At 45.8% G+C, this 21383-nt stretch overlaps 1 protein-coding gene across 5 annotated transcripts; it reads right to left on the bottom strand.

The window, feature by feature from the left end:
- Window positions 1-2679: 2679 nt before the first annotated feature.
- On the bottom strand, window positions 2680-21362 carry LOC115313075. Of its 5 annotated transcripts, none has more exons than XM_029971984.3 (4): window positions 21053-21345; window positions 15346-15457; window positions 10923-11224; window positions 2680-5710 (listed from the first exon to the last, which is right to left on the bottom strand). In XM_029971984.3, the coding sequence occupies exons 3-4, from the start codon at window positions 11190-11192 to the stop codon at window positions 4706-4708; spliced, it is 1275 nt and encodes a 424-aa protein (XP_029827844.2). In that variant the 5' UTR covers window positions 11193-11224; window positions 15346-15457; window positions 21053-21345; the 3' UTR covers window positions 2680-4705. The 5 variants fall into 5 exon arrangements, with proteins under 5 accessions (XP_029827844.2, XP_029827846.2, XP_029827841.2 ...); XM_029971986.3 differs by having other exon boundaries at window positions 15365-15457; XM_029971981.4 differs by lacking the exon at window positions 15346-15457 and having other exon boundaries at window positions 10923-11243; window positions 21053-21362.
- Between the last annotated feature and the right edge of the window lie 21 nt (window positions 21363-21383).

Genomic DNA, 21383 nt, shown 5'->3' with positions numbered 1-21383 from the left:
AAGCTTGCTAATGTGCAGGCATTGGTAAATTATCCAAGCATCAAGCAGGGATTGGTGTTCCACACGCCGCACGTGCTGGCCTCAGCAGTAGTTACTTTTCTAAAGCAAGTGCCTAAAACAAATTGCATGTTGCACCAAGCTCGTTGCGTTGCACGCGCGTTCGTCAATGCTCTATTTTGGTTATTTACTTTGAATCTCTTATACTGGGAAGGCGTGCGCGTGTGGCGCTTGGAACACCAATCCCTGCATTCTCCTTGATGCTTGGGTGATTCAGCAATAAATCTATTCGCATATGCCGTCATGTTATGTCAATCCTAGACAGCCTAGAGTCATACAGAGGTGGAGTCATATACTACACAAGGACCACACACCAACATTTTGACCGGATCACTCACACTGGAACCATTTGCAGGGACTGAAACCCACGCTCTTTCCGTTATTTGGTAAAGTACACCTAAGAAGTACTGGAAGTACAAAGTAAATGGGCGGTTCTGTACTTCAAGTAAAGTACTATAAATGCAATGCACACGCTTTCAAAGCTCAAGTAAAGTACTATAAATGCAATGCACACCCTTTCAAAGCAAAGTAAAAGTATTTTTTAACACAATATTTAATTTTTAAAACTGGTATATACATCGCTCCACATGTACGACGAAACCGTCCGATCCGACGTGCGGGCTGCCGGAATGACCTTGGGGGGAGAGGGTTTTCGTAGCATCGGAGAGCGTTGAAAACCCTCGCCTCCGACCGTCGTATTGCGCGGTCGGACGTCGGATCGGACGGTTTCGTCGTACATCAGTTACTTTCGAAAACAGCTGGCGAATTTTGAATCATTCATGTGGCCAGTGGTTGTTTTACGCTCGCTGAAGACCTATTTAAAGAGACACTGACATCCTTCAGAATACTTTTTTTTTTTTTTTTTTTTTTTTTCAGGTGATTTAGTATGGTGTCAGAAGACTACCCAGTCCGAATAGCTGCGTTCGATTTAGCTGAACCTCCTGTACCAGTGCAGAAAAGTCGAGGTAGAGAGAAGTTGAGAAAAGTCAACAGAAAAGTGTAGGGCTATCTATTTCCATTATGTGTATTGAGATACGACCGAAAGTACACCGCCCTACTTTTCTACACCGGCACAGGAGGTGCAGGTAAATCGAACACAGCTATTATTTTGCTGCAGCGTTACGCGTTACATAAAGGAGGGGTGTGTTGAGGAAGTCACGTGACTAGACCGGATCACGTTTACTTTTTTCCTCTGGTTTTTCCGGCTGTGCTAAGCAGACAGACAAAAAACTCACGTCGCACGTTGCACAAAAAAAAAAAAGGGCTATGTCTTTAGCCAGTAGGGGGCGACTTGGTTAAGACATCTTGGAGCCACTGCTTAATCTCTTGGTCACATACCTTTTTCCAGGCCTCTGACCCCCCCTCTTCCATCGCCGATGCTTGCACGGGGTTTAAAAAAAAATCCGCACTTGTGTTAGAGCCGACAGAGGCACTTCTGCCAAAGGTTTTGCAATCATGCAGTTAAATGGGTGTACGTGAAAAGTCTCTCGGCCCAATGGCAGCTGTTTATATGGCAAAGGCATCCGCCGTAAGCCATTTTGCTCATCGCCTCCCGAGCCTCAGAGGAGGACCAGCCCAGGTCACTCTGGACAGCCTCATTTGCAACTGCTCCATGGCAACCCAGAGCCTGACGCCCGACCTCTCTGCCGACGCACCATATGGGCGCATATCTCTGGTGGGACACACACCACCGCATTGGCAAATGTCAGTCCTGCTACTACTACCGCCTTACGCAGGTCTCTAGACACAATAATCCTGTTACAACACCACAAGTTACATTTTCGGAGGATGTTGGCTCCTCGGATGGATGCTTGGCAGAGGCGTGTGTGATGCATTTTTAAATAGTCTTCCGCGTTCGACAGCGTGATGCCCAAGTACTTGTACGAGTGAAATACAAGGACACTGTTCCCTCCGAGTCAAAGGGTGCCAAGTGTCGTGTCGTGTGGTCCCACAAATACCACAGCTGCTGACTTGCTGGTGTTCAATTTCAAACCAAGCTCTGTAGCCTCCTTGATGCATATGTCAAGCAGCTGTTGTATATCGCACACTGATACCGCAGTCATCAGTGCAAGTCAGTTCTGGAAGCACCCATTTGACGCCATCTCCATGCTCTATGTAAGCTAGCGAGAAGCCAAGTTGGCTAAGTCCCAGTAGGACGAGTTACTTCTTTAGGATGGCAATGTACAACCCTGTTAACATGGCGCATCCAAGCGGTTGCCACAAGTGGTGCGCCGACGGCTCCTCAAAAGCATTTTGCTAGGCACCGAAACATTCTACCACCGCGCCAATTGGAGGCATTTTTTCTTCCTTCTTTATTGCATTCTTTATTGCGTGGGAAGCGGAACACTTTTAGTCACTTTTCAGTGCCTTTGGATGCACGATGAAAGAAGCCACCATGTCTTTAGGTGGGAAAGAATAAAAACCTCACATCTGGAGGAGGCCTTCGGGAATACTTGTCCATTCGGTAACATGTTCAGCAGCTTGCCACACCTTGCACTTATTAGCCAGCAGCACAAACATGTCATAGCTAGGGAACACCATCATCTGAATCTAGTCAGAGGCTATTCTATTTGAGACATGATACTAAGAATTTCCGGATAAACTGACTAGACAAACAGCAAATAAAACGCCATCTTTTTCTTTATTGTTCCTCTATTTTCTTTTACAACAATAGCTGTTATAGGAAATTCCCAGCTGCATTTGCAGTGTCAGTGTTGGGCTTAAAAAAATAAAACGAAAAGAAAAACCAACTTTAGTGATGTAAATATGTGACCACCTTCAACCAGAGTAATTCATCCCGCGGGCAAAAGGTGACGGGCATGCCCGCGCTCCCCGCAGTGCCGAGGCCGAGGGGTAAAGAAGAGAGTTAGTGGGGAATGCATTGCATCTCGAGCACCATCCTTTGCACACGTTAGTTGTGGCAACGCCTCCACCGAGAAACCCCCCAAAGGAGTCATTGCCACTCCAATTGAGGCGAGTACATTCACTGCCCCGCCCCACATACAAGTGTTCTACACTTAAAGGGATGCTGAACCGAAATCTGGATTTCACAAAACACAGCGGCAGAAGCGTGCAACGGGATGCTACGAACACCAGATCATCACTCATACAACGATATCTCAAACGGATGACCGTATTTTTCTAAGAAAAAGAGGCGCATTTGACAGGTATGTTGACGTCTTGTTTCTCCGAGAAGAGTCGAGAAGGAGAGGAAACTGCCTCGCGTCTTCTCCGCCTCAATGCCTTGAGGGGGCGAAGTGAAGAGAAGAGGAGACGAGATATGTTGACGTAACGCGCCTCATCAGCCTCGTTTAATCTTGACCTTTTTTCCAAAACTACGGCCATCCATTCAAGATATCGCCTTGCGAGTGGTGTTGTAGGGATTGTAGCGTCCCGCCTACCGCTTCTGGATTGTTTTCTGAAATCCAAATTTCGGTTCACCATCCCTTTAAGTGAACTGGATGTGTTTTTGATAGTTTTCTTCTGTAAATAAACTATATCCTGTCCTATCCTATCCAGTGTATACATCTCGCCCGGAACATCCCACTCTGACATAAAGATCTTCCTGATTCCAAACCTCCCAGTGGCATGTCTCGAAGATGTGCCACTACTTATCACCGGAGATTAACATACAATGCCACTAGTTCAGATAACGAGTGGCTTCCTAGATTCCTCGCAGTACAACTCCATTTGCATACATTATCAGATGTAAAGTAGCCCACCACTCATAATGGTACCAGTCTCAATTTAGTATTAGGCAGGGACATTGACCTCTATACAGTGCGTTTCACAAGGCTGTATTGTCCAGGATTGAGTAAATAAAGACATGCATAAAAAGATATGTTACTAAGCATTGCAACAGCTATGGCTGTGACCTCTTTGCATGCTCTAAAGAAAAGCTTGTTTCTTTACAAAATAAACATAAGCTTGAGGAGTCGGTCGCCCATGCGCGAGCCTGAAGTAACAAATGCCGCGTCGTCTTTGACCCACTTGTCCAGCCTGGTTCAGAGTACAAAACAAACCAAAGAAAAGCCGACAAAATATTACTATACACTTTGGTCCCAAAAATTGAGCATTCTTACTTTTCGCGAGCAAACGCGATAGACCCTTTCCGAAATTCAGCCTGGCAACTGTGATCGCTATTATCATCTGAGGAATGGCATATGTGCCCTACTAATGGTGGCCTTCCGTGATGAGGTGAAGATGCTCCTGAGCGGATGACGCGAGGACGTTTGTATAATGCGACGCAGGAATTGAATACTAGGTCTGCGTAACCATTCATTTCTTACTCGGGTCCAGTCAATTTGTTAGCTTCAAACAATCGGCACTGAAACCCCCCCAATGTATAGGAGCTAATCGAGGCGTCTATGTGGGCTGGTGCTTGGTTCTGACCAATTGCCAAGTTGTCTACACAAAAAAAAAAAAGAAAAAAAAAATTGCCAAAAATTGAATGGTAAAAAACAGATTCTCATCTGCCGTTGACACGCAAAACTGATGGTGCCCGATAAAATTACCACAAACTACACATTCATTAGTACGGCAAAGTTAAATTGCTACTTGAGCCACTGGACGGCACTGAATTTCGGAAAGGGTTTACTCCGGCCAGGAGGAGACACTGCCTCGTTTATTATCCCCAATAAAACACCGGCTACGATTCAATTTGAAAGAACAGGTACAGTGCGTCATCCTTCACGACACCTGCCGTTTCCATATCCTTTGCCTTTGAGAGAACGCATCCTCCGGAAGTACTGTGCCCTATCACCGGCTTCTCAATCCCACAGCAGGTCTTATTCCGGCAAAAAAGCCTCTTCGCTTTGTCTGCAGGGTTTATGACCCCCATTGCAAAAGCCTTTCTAAAGGGCCATTCGAGCACCGAATCGTCGTCCCCCAGGTGGATTCTGAGGGCCATCCAGCAATGTAGTCCCAGCGATGACTTACGGAAAGAGACATGGTGGGACACCCTGTATCCAAATGCATTCTGAACGGGGCTTTCGACCGACACAGTACCGTCACGCTCTGCTTTTGCTTTCAAGGCTGCCCAGTCCACGACGCGCCAGTAGACCTCCATTCCCCCGTCGGTGGTCGACACTTCTGGGGACGTGCTCCCCGCAATACTCGTCAGCCTTTCGCACTGCATGCGCAACTCAGAGGACATGTGTGCTTTCAGCGCGTTGCCCATGTCAACGGTTGCAGCGGAGCTCTCGGCAGAGAGCGCGCTCAACCCCGCGAGCTGCTCGGAGAGGAACGCCAGTCGAGCTTCCAGCTGGTCCCTGGAGTCTCTCGCAGTAATCCTGATGTCCTCGCGGCACTGGTTCAGGCTGGTGTGAAGGCAGCAGAACTCCTCATAGAGCCTGCCCATTTCCTTGCCAAGTTTCTTGCTTGCGTTTTCCACAACACCGTAAACCGCGACGTTTAGGTCGGTGGCGGGTTGAGGAAGGGTGACGGGTTCAGCTGCGGTGGTTGGTTCGGCGGGTTCAGCGGAGGAGACACCGCTGCAGCCACCTTTGCAATGTCCCACAATACAGCTTCTCAGCACAGACGAATGGCACCTAGGACAAGACACGACGTGGAAGGCACATTGCTGGAAGTGTTCCAGTAGGCTGGCGGCGGGGCCCACGAAGTTGCAGCCACTTGGGGCATTCCAGCAGGCCACCTTGAGGAAAGAAACAACAAGCAAACATCCCAGTTACAGTTCTGTAAAGAAACGACGAAAGGGGCGAGCTATCTTTGCAAAAATCTAACTCAGCAGAGTTAGGGCCCTTGCAGATATAGTTTGTCGATCTCAAAACGGAAGAATGGAACAGGCAACAATATAAGTAGAGCCCTGCATGGATAACAGTTTGATTATCCGCATCCAATCTGCAGACTTTGCATCCACATTCGAACCGCATCCACAAACTTTTTACATTATTGTATCCGTATCCGATTTGCATCCGCATACTTTGTATCTATATCCGAACCACATCCGCAAAATGTGGAACCAGATTCGACTCACAATCTAGGCATTCCTTGTATATCATAACATCAAGCGTAAATGGAAAAATAAAAAATAAAAAAAAAATACAAATAGCACTTTTTAAGCTGTTTGCTTATCTTTGTACAAAGAAATCTTTGGGTCACCATTCAAAGGGGATGTCATTTTATCACTATCAGTTTCATTGTATTTATATAAAAGCGATCAGCCTTCCCGAGACACTGCACGTCGAAGAAAAAATAATCTCAGTTATGTGATCGTCCTAGGAGTCCACGACACTCTGCCCAGAAGAACCGCACAAAAAGGATATTATATATATATATATTTTTTTGCTTTGTAACATTTGTTTTATGCAGATGCATACTTTTAAAACATGAATGTTAAAAAAAGGGCATACTAAATTATGACATTTTAGTTCTGTCAAACAATTAGAAAGTAAGAGAGGCTCATATTCGTCCGGCTACGACGCCCTGGCATCGTAGTTGGACGAATATGAACCACTAGACTTTTTGGCTAGGACTCTAAGCATACAAAAAAGAAACACACAGGTAGTTTACGGGCTGCCTATGTGAGTGCGCTGTTGATTCTGAAACTTTACAAACTGTGGCGCCACAGGGTCGCGCTCGCTGTCGAGGCACTTCTTTTATTTTTGGAATTATGACCACATTACTCTTTGCGGAGAGGGGGACGTTTCTTCTACTTCCTTGTGACTTGTACGTTTGAGGTTTTCTTGCCCGAAGAAAGTTTCCGCTCTTTCCCTGCCAATGTACTAACTTTCTCGGGACGACTGATGCCCTGCAATCTTTACTTTTTCTATAGATAGCCTTTTTGACGAGAGGAAACGCGCTAACTGAAGCGATCTTCAATGAGAATCAGATCTTTCTTAGGATCCCTATCGTTTCTTCGAAACTCGTTTTGTGGAAATAAGTTTCGTGGAAACTTTTCATGGACATACATTTCAAGGACACACGGTTCGTCGACGCTGTATGTTTTGTGGGCACATGCCCCTGTGACGTTTTGTCGACAACGCATTTCTTCACGAAGCCGCAAAAAGCTAGTGCGCGATTCACTAAGGTGAGCTTAACCAAACCATGCTCCCTACCCGCTGTAATCCAGGCGAGACGCAAAAAGTTTGTTACGAAAATAGCAGGGTCGTGTGCGACGAAACGTCTCAGGTTTTTCGATGAAACGAACACGAGAAGCCTTTCGATCAAACGTCGCATGTCGACGAAACAATATGTAGATGAAACGTCAGTCGACGAACTGAATGCCATTGGGCAAAAATTTAGATCCGGATCCGCGAATATCCGCATCCGCAGCCCCCGACATCCGCATCCGATCCGCAATCCGCCAAAATTTGTCTAATTGTTCCGCAGATATCCGTGGAATCATCTCCGGACTCTACGAGACGAAGAGACCCAGGAAAATACATTTCTCTATGCTATATGGGACGAAAAACCAAAGGCATGCTGCTTTCACTGAGGTTGACAAGCGACGAGCATAAAGTGTACTCAATGAAAACGAGGCTCAAAGCCCGTTTCACCCCCAACACGAACGTCATCTTCAGGAGGCCACATTCAACAAGAGAAAACAAGAAGCTCATGACACAAGGGACATTTATAACAAACTTACACAAGATGGCAAACACCTGCAACTATGGTAACCTAAGCGAAGACCTGATCAGGAACTGGCTAGTCATATACCTTCTAGGCAAGTTAAACGAAAAGCTACAGCTCGACACAAGATTCACACTACAAAGGGCAACTGCAGTAACTCGCAACTTTAAAATGGTCAGGTGCCAACAGAACAAACTGTGTGACCACAAGGTGTGACCACAAGGAGGCACACACTGCTGTGCACGAAATTTGAGACGGGTAGAGAGGTTGTCAAAACTCCCCGCCCCGTCGAGGCCAAGCAAGGCAACCAGCCGCATCTGAAACATTGCGGCCCTGCAAAATGGTGCACTGGCATGCTGAGGATCAATGCACGGCAAACTGATAGAAGTGCTACAGATGCAAAAAGATGGGTCAGGTCAGAATTCAAAGATATAACCGTGACATGGATGATGCTTTATTGCGTAAGCCAATGGCCCGCACTCGCTAACTAACGACCAGAAGCCAGGAGGTTTGAAAGCATGGCTTTCAAACCTCCTGGCTTCTCGCCTGCAAAGTGGACGTCAGTGCATCGTTTGATGTAGAGCTAAAGCAAGGGACTATGTTTGGTGGCCATGCATGTGTTAACAAATTCATCACTATGTTAGCATGTGCCTCACCTGCCAAAAGTTCTGAAGACCAGCCACTGCTTGAAACACATGTATTTGAGTGTCCAAAGCAAAGTGCTTAGCGAACTATTTTAATTTGGGATTCCAGAGGACATTTGCTCCGACGGTGGGCCTCAGTTCGGATCAGTGAATTTGGAGGGTTCGCCCATGGATGGGGCCAGTGAATTCGGAAAGTTTGCTTATGAATGGTGAATACGACCTGTTGTGTCAGGTCCCTACTAGCCCCAAGGCAATGGCGAAGCAGAGCGAGCAGTTTTGTTGCACAAGCTCTTCTGGCTAACAAGTCTACGCCAAGAAGGAGGGTTATTTGCCTGCGGAGCTTCTGATGTGACAATGACTAAGGCCTACAATTCCCTCATCGTAACTCAAGTGAGATTACAAAGTTCGTTACCGGCAACAAAATACCACAGTAAAGACGAAAGAGGTAAGCCACCAAAAACAAGCGTCACAAGACATAGAGCCGGACTGATACCCAGATCAGCAGTCTGGACGTGTGCGGGTACCGCAAACAAGGTTGTGGTGTCACAGAAGATCAATGAACTATAATCCTATGCGATAGAAACAGAACAGGGTGTGCTACATCGCACGAGCGTACACTCACCAAGTGCACCACAAAACATCAAGCTCAGCGTGCTAATAGACGAGGAACCACTAGCATTCTCTTCAAGCAATGGCACCTATGTTATGGAAGTCGAGGGGTTTCTAATCCTCCAACTCATTACAGAAAGTGATTCTTAAAAGGGAAAGTGTTGCATCCAGTGTCTAGAACATAAGACGATGAAGTAGATTACCACGAGGACGCGAGCAGTGGGCAGAGACACCATGATAGAAAGCACTTGTTCCTTTCTAGGCTCGTCTCGGATTGTTAGTAAAGTACTACTATGCTCAAGGTACTATTGGGTTCGAATGAAATGTGAGCAGCGGAGCGCACGGCCGTCGACATGCGCTGCGCCTCCTGGAGACCTCTAGAAACTGATAAAACTGCGAGGTGGAGGGTAGGGCGCTACGAGGGTGTGCGTCCTACTCCGATGTGTTGGAACCTCCTCCAGCACAACCCAAGCTTTGAAGTTGCGCCGGTGGTGCGCTGGAGGTTCTGTCACAGCCACTTTCATTGGCTCAGCACGAGCCACACGAGAAAGCTTGCCACTCAAAACAAGAGCAGGCTGTTAGCACACAAGCCAGACGCGCGCGTCCGTGGAGCATGACTGCAGCGTCATGCTTTCTCCTAACTTGCACAGGCCCTTCTTATTTCTTTTCAAAATACGCATTGCGTTTGAGGTGTTAGTCTCTGGTGGTTGCAGCTTTCGTGTTCCTTTTTTGTTCATTATTTCTTTTTGAACAGATCCTCCATGGCAGTAAACATGTCATTTCTTGTCCCCGCTGTTTAACGATTTTGCAGGAGCGATGCACTTTTGGTCCTTCACGAGGACACTTGCCCGTTTCTGATAACTGACATAAAGCTCCACAGGTCTTCAGTGCACGAACAAACTGCTTTAACTTCTTTTTCATACTTCTGACACATGGGATGATCATTTAATGGGCGCGCTAAATGAAAACCTGGCTGCTTGCAATATGTGGCTGGTCAATGATAAAGTTACAGCATTTCGTTAAAAGGTTTGGTGAAAGCGAGAGCTGGTGGACCCGCATTTCGGCAATCCCAGCGCCACACGCGAAACACAAGAACTAGAGGGGATGCGGGGCAAGCGCTGGGAGATGATATGCAAAAGTTTGCAAAGTTATTGACTTCACTTGGGCATCAGCAACCGTCATGGGTGCCCTCTTGTTCTACTGTTCATGCACAAAAATAACCAAGAAATCCACAAAGCAAGAAAAAGAAGAAGCTGTGCAAGTTCGGGGGAACATGTTGCTGCGACCATGCTCCACGGATGCGCACGCGAGGAGTGCGCGCAAGCAGTCTGCTCCTGTTGCGGGGGGTGGGCTTCCTCGCGTGGCTCGTGCTGAGCCAACGAAAGTGGCTGATGGAACTTCCGGCTAACCACCGGCGCAGCGTCGAAGCTTGGGTTTTGCTGGGCGAGGGTGAAACATATCGGAGTGATACACATACCCTCGCAGCACCCCACTCTCCTCCCCACAGTTTTATCAGTTTCCAGAAACCTCCAGGAGGCACGGCATGAGTCAACGGCCACACGCTCCGCTGTTCGGATTTCATTTGAACCCGGTAGTATGTGATATAACTCTAAAGGCAAAGGTCCCCCGCATTTCAGCCGCTTCGGAATTGCGAGGTTATAGGCATGGACATCGGTGGTTTTGATGGGACCATATTGCTGGTGACATTTTATCATACACAAAGTGGCAGAAAAACATCACTTCCATGGTCTGTATCTGCCGTTTTTCTAGATTTATTTCGCACAAAAACACAGGAGTCACGCATTCAAAAAATTAATAAAGTAGACATGCACTCGCGCAACTTCAACTCGTGGTGGTAAAACGAACATGGCTAACCTATCGTCTTTCTTTCTTCGCTTTTCTGTCGCTCTCTTTCTCACTCTTTCTCTCGGCCATCAATGTCGGCGCCTATGATTTGCCACGCTCTGCTCCTGCGTTTACCCCCCCCCCCCCCAACTACAAAACAAACAGAAGTGTTCACACCTTGAGTTCTCCGGTGTAGCCATCCTGAACGTCGAACCGGAGGACGGCATTACCACCGAAGGACGTGTCGTCCAGGGGACAGGTGCTCCCTCCCCGAGCGCTTTCTTCGTGGCACTCGGAGCAGAGTGTGTGCGCACAGGGCAGCCTGTAGGATCTCCGGGACAGTACCCCGCACAGCGAGCAAGCCATCTGTGCGACGGCCGGCTCTCGGAACAGGAGGGGTCTCCAGTCCAGAGCGGGAGAGAAGCCGGACATGCGGGCAGACATCATCGGGGGCTCCGGTCGGGCCGCAGGCCCGTCTCCTGCAGAAGGGACGGCAAGCTGTAAGACAGAGGGATGTCCATTTCTTCGAGGGGTAGTGCAACGATATTGGCTAAAAACGTCTCTCACTTTGCACAAGCTTACTGGCGCTAGTGAGACCCATGTATACTCGCACGCAACGCCACTGACCAAAAAGCTTCTTCGTAGCCGTACAATTTCGGGGGTAAAAGCGGGCTTTTTCTTTTGGTCTCTTCTTCGCAAAACTTGGTGATGAAGATGTGAGAACCCTATTGTTGGCGTCGTAAACAGTGCAATCCCCCGTTTTCGTCATCAAGCTTCGCAATCCCCGCGGTGACAACATTTAAATGCAGCTCATCCAGTGGAAACGAGCACTTCGTGGGCATTTGACTTGGGCTCGTGACAATTGATGCCTTAATATGCATGTGGGTATTGGCTTGTGTCCAATCACTGCAATAACGTAACCTCAACAATAGAGGGTTTTAGAATAGAAGGCCCAGATGCTTTGGGTCCCAAGAGCACTTGGGACGTCGCACTGCGCAAGTGCACAGAAGTTCTGCGAATGCTCAGTGCCAAACCCCAAGCTGCTTGGGGAACCTAAGGTCACTGAACCCTGGAAAAGTAGTGCCATTGCTTCCCCTACCTGCTAGCTGGACACAAACAGATACTAACATACAAACAACCAAAACCTCGCGAGGCAATTGGCTAATATGTATACGTTGCCATGGAAATTGCCATTTCCGTCTATTTAAATCTTCAAAGCTTCCAGAGGGTTGTTCTAAACCAGTTGTGCCATGGAGCACCATCGTATTGAAAGTGTTCCGCGCCAATATAAGCGTCTTTGGCACTGAGTATGCAATCAACTTATCAATCATGTCCATCTCCACGCATCTTTTACAATTATATTGTTCTTCTTGCATATTTCAAAACAGTCAAATTATTTTTCAGTGCCTCCAAGCACCGACACAGCATGTGGTGGTGATACGAAGATGTACACTTACTTTGCCGGTGTCTGGATAGCGAAATCCCGGTATACAAGAATCGTCTCCATAGAGCTACCTGCCACCAGCGAATTTAGATTGGCTCACCAAGAACAGCGGGGTCAAAAAGTTGCTCATTTCACGGACCAAAATGGCGACCATGCCACTTTCCCAGAATTTAGTGACTTTAGAAGAACCTAGAGAGCTGGGGCCCCTTATTCCAAAACTCCCTAATGTGTGCAAACTCAGCACATGCCATGTGCTTTGCAAACCCTAGTGCGTGGCTATGATAAACAATTGCTTCATATAATCGGCTTCAGACCATAAGGCCATTTGTTCTGGCTGCAAGTTGAAAAGGTGAACACTCCTCGTTTTCCTCGAATTTCTGCAAATGCCATCGTGTGGAGAAAACAAAACTAATGTACGTTTTGTAGATTTTGCGTGTCAGGGAATATTTGTAAGCGGTATTTACTGAAAGTACAAAGTATGTATGCATTGCTGCATAAAAGAAATAAATAAACAAGAAAGTGAATTTTTAACAGTAGGATGATAAACAGCATGCTTGGAAAAACCCACCACATCCTTCTCATTCTGGATCTCGTCCAAGGACGTTTAAACAGACAGGACCCGGCATGACGTCAGCCTGAGTGAAACCGGAAGAGGCGTTTAATCCCAGACTGCCTTGCGCACCCGTTCCGAGGCCGTGGGGTAGCGCACCGGCGGTTCGTCTGCTTTCTAATCTGCTCCGGCGTGTGCTTCATGAGGCTAGCTTTTGATGCGGTCGGCATCCGCCGTGGGCGTCCACGATGCAAATGCTTTGCAGCGTGAGTGTTTATACTTAGTTCCACATTATGTGCGAGCGAAGTCAGAACTAGAAGCGCGAGCCCGTTGTTCTGTGCGCTCCTGGCTTGCATGCGCACTCGTGCGATCTGCTGCTGCTGTTTATTAAAAAATGCGTTGCGCACCGCCAAGTCCTTCACGGTGCGTCGTCTAGAGCGTCTCAATTCTAGTCACTTACTTCCTGCTGGGCAACCAGGCGTTTGTTTATAATAATCTCATCCAATTCCGACCATACCGGTTTAAAAGTCTCCCGTTAAGCGTTGTTTCAAATAACAGAGGGTGCCGCCATTACTTTCGGTGCACACAGTCGTGTTGCCACGGAAATGTCATGGCAACGCGGTTGTTTGTACCGAAATTAATGGCGGCGCCCACTCACTAGGCTTCCCATTGGTCAAGAAATGCTCGTTGCGGCTCGTGGCCACGCCTACTTCCGTTTCACTTCGCTCCATGCATTGGGGATAGGGACGCCACCTCCTGCCCATTATAACCTCCTTGATCTCGTCTTATCCAGAAAGGGGAGGCTACAAGCGGTACATAGGCTATGCAAATAAATAAGTCTGATGCAATGCTGACAGTCACTTTTTTTTTTTTTATTGCATATACAAGTAAGTAAAAGGCATCACCTTTTACTTACTCTGTCTGTAGTTCGTGCTATTTAGGTGTAATTATGAATATTGTTGCATGCATCTCTATGTATTTCTTTGTGCAGTGAGGCATTGTGTATAAGATTATTTCGAGAATACCATTTATTATCCCTCTCTCCGCACATTTTGTGTATTTGTTTTAGACTTATGTGAACACACAGTTCTTTTTGGCATACCCCGCTAACACTGTTTCACACTGCCTATCAGAAAAAAAAGAAACAAAATACATCATGTTTCTGCAGATTTAACAGCTGGCATTTTTGACCGTCGTCCTCCCGTGTCGGTCTCAAGCGGTTATGTGAATTTCATACAGTCAAATTTGTTGGTGGCAATACAAATATATTTAATTACTGACTGAAGTTGTTGTTGATTAAGGACTTTATGGCAATTACTAACTGAAGATTTGACAACATAAATTAAGGGCCAATCACCTTAAAGATATATATCAGTAAATGCACCCCCTAATTATCTAAATATGAGCTGAAAATCTTTTCCCGCATTTTTATCCTCAATAGGCACGTCTAAATTGATTAGTAAACAAATTTCCGATTTTGAAGCTGCTTTAAATAACTATGCTTCTGACACACATTTAACTTCTCAAACATATAGAAGTTTGTCATGACCTCTTTTATGTGATGAAAAACAATTTTAGGTGTCTAGGGGCAAGAAAAGAATAAAGTACACAGTGGCCCGTAACGGAACTATGACGATTGCGCACGCAGACCGCCAGAAAGTGACCAATTAAAGGGCAACTCCGCTCAATTCCGAAAAATTTAAGCTTCCATGTGATTCACATTCACAAAGCACTACTAAACAACTCTACGTCTTCGGATTCGCGAAATGTGGAATATTATTTGTGTAATCCTAATTTAAACATCAGCAGATACCGAAACCGAAACTTCGGTTGCGTCAGGCAACATTGGTCTCGGGTCGTCAGAGTCATGGCCACGTCACGTCGAACCACGTGGTCTTGTGACGTTCGGGAGGGAGCGAGAAACAGAACACACGACGCAAGCAGGTCGTTTTTTTTTTTTTTTTTTTTATTGGACGCGGGCAGTTTGCTTTGCATGGTGTGGACGGTGATGGAAGGGGAGAAGACAAAAGAGGAGAAGGGGAGCGGAGAAACAGACCGATAAGCGCGCAGGGCAGCGCAAACTAGCGCATCCGTGTTACGGAGATCACGTGAACGCCCGGTCAGCCAACACCAGGAGGAGAAACTCATGACGTCATCGTTCAATTTCGCTCTGAGAAGTAGAAACAAGCAAAACGTGAGAATGACGTAGTCATGCCTCTGACGTAGTCATGCCTCTGACGTAGTGGTTCAACGTTGGCCGTTCCAACTCTGTGGCATTGACTGCGCTGATGATTGCGCCTCGCGCCGCACGCTAGAGTTGGCAGATTTTGGCGACTTGGCTCACTTAAAGGTTTGCTCTCCAGTTTATTAAATATATAAACGGAATTAGATCGTAATATTTGACATGGGGTCTTCCTATATGATACTGAAGAGGGCTACATAGTTTTCTAAATATCAAAAATGAAGCGGAGTTGCCCTTTAAGCAGCTGCAATGTCGAATAGAATATGAAATACTATTTTGTTCTAATTAACAAAAAAAACTACCAATTAGCAAGGGTGATGCTTATTTTCAAATTGAATTCACCAACATTTTGTCAAGAACAAACCTCAAACACCAAGCTATACCAAAAATGTTCACTTGGGTATGTGCTATTTTAGGCCAGGTTCAATCTGAGTATGAAGGTTTGTATTCGTGTCTCCAGCTCGTTGCTCGCCCACCTGCGACAGAAATGGAAAATGCTCTAGTGAGGATCCCCTGAGTCTCCTGCTCAGCGGGCACGACGGAACTGCTCGCGATCATGGCTCGCGAAATGTCATTTTCGAATGCAAAAGCACACTTCACAGTCCCAACTTAGTGCTGCAGTCGGTATGAGATTGTAGATCATTAGAGAGCTTAGTATTGTGTACAGAAGCTAACGCAATCGCTCTGCTTTTGCATTAGAGTTGCGTGCTCCACGTTGCACATGCGTGTCATCTCCATGAGCCGGTCTAAGACCGCAATTTTGGGCTCCGCACACGTGCAGTGTGGAAAACGCAAAGCTAACGCAAACACACAGCGCTGGCGTTTGCTCGTATATGCAATCCAACGCCAACGAAACATACTGCAGTAAGCAGATGTGCAAGCAGGTAGGCATTCCTTCAAACTGGAAAGGTTGAGATTGGCAAAACGACGGCGTGTAAGAATGAAAGTAAACTAAATGTTATTAAAAGATTAGTAATAAAAAAAAAAAAAAAACCTTTTTTTGGGAGGAAAGGGGCGGGGGGCATTTGGTCTGAAAGGATATTGGCGGCGACTTAGGAAGTTTTGCAGATTGTCAAAAGTCGCGACTTTGATGGCCCCATATGCTTTACCCAGAATCAATGTCATTTTTTATGGATTTCTTACATTAGCTAGAATGTTTTCATTGATTTTCGGCTATTTTTATTTTATAACTTGGTAATTAAAAATGCTGGTGATAATTTTCACACTTTTGATTATCATACTTGTTTGCACGGTTGAAATTAGGTCATAAGTAACAAATTGTAGAGCTGTCTGACTCAGATTCAGTCTGACTTTTTTTTTTTTTTAGTGAGAACAGTGTTTCCTAATCTACACATGTTGTGAACATATTGTAAAAATTGGATTTATTATGTCATTCTTGTGCTGGGAATAATGTTAAAGCAATTAATCATCTAAATACACAAAAACCCATTAAAAGGCCCGCAGTTCATCACTTCACATGACAGTTATCTGAGCTAGAAAAAACACAAAATGCATAAATATCAGCTCCGACACTAAAATCTCCAAAATATTCTGAAGTGCCTGGATCGAATATGTATGTCACAAAACAAAGCTTTTGCGAACAACTTCTTTATTTAACTAAATAATTACGATGTGAGACACATCTTGGTTTTCGAAAGTATCCGAAATTAAGACCTATACCAAGAAATAAATCCAAAATAGAGGTTACTTTCGGTTTCGGTCAACAATTAAAACGTGCCTCCTGGCGTAAATATTACGCTAAACACCGTTTTCGTTCGCAGGATAAAGAGGTGACCAATGCTCATAAAAGCCTAGCTTTCTCATATTACTAGAAATAATTTATGTCGCTCAGTGAAGCCAGCACACTAGTCAGGCTTGGCGGCAACACGCCTCTCCAACCCTCACTATACCTGCCATTTTGGAAAACGAGTGGCGCCACCTATAGTGAATTGGAGAGTGAACAATCTTGATCCCTCTTTTCTGCATGATTATTCGTCTGCATCACGGTGCTGAGTGCCAACATTGTTGGCCAGGATAACAAGCGTTGTGATTAGGGATGTCACAAACCTGCCCAGGTTCGAGTTCGGCCAAGTTCGACTTTTTCCAACTTTCAACGTGATGTTCCACAAAGGTTCGACTGAAGTTTGACTTATGCGCACATGCATGAAAATTAAAAAACCAGCTGACTCCACCTGGCAGAGGAAAAGTGCACTATTTGTTGTGTGTATTGGCATCAGTGGTTCACATTACTAACGAAAACATTAAAAGCACATATGTTTGCTTTTATATGGTGCAATTTGTAAACATTGGTAACCATTTTACAAAATATAAAATAAACTACTGTCTAGATTATTTGTTTCCCGAAATGACATAGGTAAATATATGTGTGGAAGCCAGGCAACACTGACCATAAGTCGAATTTTTTCAAACTTTAGTGAAAGTTTGAAGGTTCGGTGAACCAGTCGAACCTTGGGGTTCAACGTCGAAATTGAGGTTCAACAAAAGTATGCGACACCTCTAGTTGTGATTGCCGCTTGGTGTTTTTATAAAAGGTAGAGTGCAAGGGCTTGTCCTCGAACTTTAGTGACATTTTGAAAGTACTCCTTTTAGCTTCCCAATTGCATCGCCATTATATATATTGCAAAACATATATCGTAAACTTGATTTCACAATATATATGGTGAAAAGGTGCCGTTTTCATGATTTTATGCACTGTAATTAATTCCTAAATTTGAGAGCACAACTAGGGTTCAATGTTTAATACTGCGACGCAAAGTCGTACCAATCACGGGGTATCCTAGGCGACCTACTAGACTGATAACCTTTCGATTCAGGTAAAATATATGTGACTGAGGCAAACAAATAGACGTTGAGTCATATAAACATGACATTTTGTATGTTAATCTAGCTTCTCTCTTAAGCCGAGGCCACGCTGCTCATACGTCACAGTGTTGCCAGATTGGGCTATATATAACCAAATTGGGCTACATTTTTTTCTAGTTGGCGTTAAATTTTTGTAGTAGGCTATGTGGCTATTTTGGGGTATTTCTAAGAATGCGGCAAACTTCTGTCGAACCTAGAGTTCGACGCCGAACTTTGAGGTTCGGCTAGTTAATTTTTAAAAATCTTTGATCAGTTTCGAAAAAAAAAAAAATTGTTTCTCTTTTGGCTAGTCGAGAGGAGAAAGAGGGAGGAGAAAGACTTCAAACTTCTATAAACCTTGGGGTTTTCACAATGCGCAGTGAAGCAATGCTTGCAGAGTTCATGCGGTCTCCCTACAGTGCGGTGGAGCAAACCAAACAGATGGACTATTACCACAAGCCCGGTAGCGTGCCTTCAACCCGGACGCATATGGCTCTGCCCGGACGTAGACTGAACTCTCCAAATGCTGCTTTGGTGCCCATTGTGAGAATCCTTAGGCACCCAAGTTTATAACAATGAGAAGTCCGCATTTTTGCCGCAAGACAATTGACTACCTTCCACTCGTTGTCCACCCCAAGAAAGGACAACACAATAAAAAATAGCGTGAACATGAATGGGTGACACTAATCTTCACAAAGAAAAAGAGATGGGTGGAATATCGGTAAGGACCTGAGGTATTGGGGTTCTGGTTTGAAATACCCAGTGTTCCGACTGTTCTGCTTCTGTATTTTGTTCTTTTACTGTATGATCATATCTCCTGGGCTTCACAATAAAGCTGTCTGTGTGTTTTGTACTTCTGAAAAACTACGAAGGAAGGTCCAGTTTTGTATGGATTTTCATTCTTTCGAAGCTTTTCTTGAAAACTTTACAAGTAACATAATGTACACAAAAGGCGATGCATCTGAGGGTTGAAATAGAGATTGTAACATGTATTGTATGAGTGTGAGAAATTGTCAATATAAGGCTTAAAGGGATACTACAACAAAATTTTGGCACTTATTTTATGGTCTATATGTGTTCAAAGGAGCAGTATCACATGGAACATACCAATATCTTGCTAAAAAAGTCTCGAAAAGGAATTTAAAAATGAATTAAACCAGTGGTCGGCAACCAGCGGCCCGCGAGCCGGATCCGGCCCGCGAGGTAATATCATACGGCCCTCAGCCTCCCGGTAACCCCCACTCGCCCCCTACGCAGTCAGCTAAAGAAAAAAAAATAAAGTTGACTAATTCGCTGCCCGTCTGCGAGCAGACTTTTTCATGAATGAAGTGCACAAAATCCAACTTCCGCTCACGAATGACTGACGAGAACCTCCACAATGTTTTACGACTCGCAGTTAGCAGCTTGAATGTGGATGTTTGTAGTTTGGCGAGCGCAGTTCGACACCACAAGTCTCACTGAGAAGAGTCTCTAGGTTTTCGTGGAAATGTCGTATCTCATGTTGTTTGTCGTGAAATAAAGAAACTGTTCATTTTTGATTTATGTACGTAAGTTCGTGCAAGTGCTTTTATTTAATTTTAACTTCCCCCCCCACGCTGCTTGCCGTCCGGCCCGTTCCACCTTGGCTTCGCGGCAACTCGGCCCGCTTCGCCAAAAGGTTGCCGACCACTGAATTAAACGATTAGCAAAGAGCACCTGGAGGATGTCGCTCACGCCTCGTTTGTAATGCCCGTCTAGGAACCTTGACAGCTAGTGAGGGTGAGTGTCTCGCCAACGGTCATGACGAGAGAAGAGGGGAAGGAAGAACTCCCCTCTCCCCGAGAATATCTTTTGTGTCCCAGAAGTCGCTATTGTCCCTGTACAAGATTACAGAAGATTAACCCGTCACTCAAAATTCGTACAAAAGCAGCCGCTTCGGTGGCTGGAACGACTAGGCCATCCCCTCGACATCAGCCTCGCCGTAGCTTTGCTCGTCCTGAGACGACCCAAGTCACGATTGCGTTGGAGGTCACGTGGTCTCCGCTGGGCCTTCTCCGAGCGCTTGCGAGAGTGGGCCGTTTATAACAGAAGATACAGCCTCCAGGCTCAAAATACCAACGTGTGACTGTCATTTACGGATATTGTGGATCATATTCAACCTATTTTTGAACACGACGGATATATTTCAAATTTCATTTAAGTATCCTTTTAAAAATCATTGTTTTTAGTCTTGGCTATTTTGGGCTATATTTGGGCTATACCTCCCAGTCGTTTGGCGGTTTTTTGGTGGGACCATCTGGCAACACTGATATGTCAGCCCGAAGACCAAGGAGGTTAGAAGTACTAGGAGGGGGCACGTTGCAATATTGGTGAAGCCTAGTCATAAAAAGTTTAAACGATTTTTGTGCCCAGCGTGACCGCAGATCTCTCTGGCGATTAGTGCATGTGACATGTCACATGTGAGATGGATGGTTGATTGTAGAAGGACTTTTTGCAGGCTTGCACGCACTCCGTCCGGTAGGTTTTATCAGATTGAAGGCTAGACTGCGGTGTGTTCTAGTACCCCATAGCAAGGCGAAGGCTAGCTACGGTCACGTGATGTGGTCACGTTGGCATGGTAAGTGAGGAGAGTAAGGAGAAAAATGAGAAAGAGGTGAGGCGTCGAGGGAGTATGGCTTGTGGAGGCTACGCGGCCGACGTCATGCCCTCTCCTACCCTTCTATCCTCCTTGCTGAAGACACATAGAGCGAAGACACGAGTCACCGCGATATCCGTGGTTCGAATGGCACTTGCAAAGTTTCTACTTGCACTTATTGTCATGTGGCATTCGAAGCACGGATCTCGCGGTGACTCTCATTCAAATTACATAACCATTTTTTTTTAAAGTTTTGGTAGTTTAAAATAAAAGTGGATTGTACGAATGATTAAAAGCTATAAAGCTTCTCGTTTCACGGTTGAAAGAGTGCCTATTGCCAAAACAACGCGGGGAATATATTCTTAATTTAGCGGTTCAAACCGGTTCGAACAGTTATTTTTGCTTCCTGGAACTGAACCGGAACTGAACCCAAAGCGGTGAGCCCGAACCCGAACCGAACCGGTAAAATTTCGGTTCGACACTCTGTTATGAAACAACCCGAGGAATACGAAAGGTGACAGACACCAAGAGAACTGAAGGAAGACTGAGACACCTGACTCCCGTGTCAGATGGAAATAGCAGCGAGTTCACTCACCAAAAAGTCGCAAACGGTGGGGCGGATAGATGAAGCCCAGTGGCACCGAAGAAACGAACTCAAACGCCACGACAAGTTCACCACACCGCGGACGCGCGCGAGTTTCAGTGGATCGCTCTTGGAACGAGCGGTTCCGAAATTCGGACGACAGTGTTTTGCCCAATCGTTACTTGCTGACGATACAACACGCAACCAACCTCCAAGGCTTGCCTCAATGCTGCTTTCGAATGTAGGCAAGTATTGCCCGTGGTATTGCCAGTATTTCCCCAGCAACGGCAACGCACGAACGGCCAACGAGGCGAGCGGGCTCCGCCATGTTGGATTTTATGTG

Source organism: Ixodes scapularis, unplaced genomic scaffold, assembly GCF_016920785.2.
Source record: "Ixodes scapularis isolate PalLabHiFi unplaced genomic scaffold, ASM1692078v2 PGA_scaffold4__175_contigs__length_147842914, whole genome shotgun sequence".
NCBI lineage: Eukaryota > Metazoa > Arthropoda > Arachnida > Ixodida > Ixodidae > Ixodes > Ixodes scapularis.
Note: the sequence above shows the minus strand (reverse complement) of the source record. Positions and strands in the feature narration are given on the sequence as shown.

What these genes read in the sequence shown, in the direction of transcription:
- LOC115313075 (XM_029971981.4), bottom strand. Translation starts at nt 11,192, where the DNA reads ATGATGTCTGCCCGCATGTCCGGCTTCTCTCCCGCTCTGGACTGGAGA. An exon ending in GCTACACCGGAGAACTCAAG is followed by an intron (nt 5,711 to 10,922) that starts GTGTGAACACTT and finishes TCTTTCCTCAAG; the next exon opens with GTGGCCTGCTGGAATGCCCC.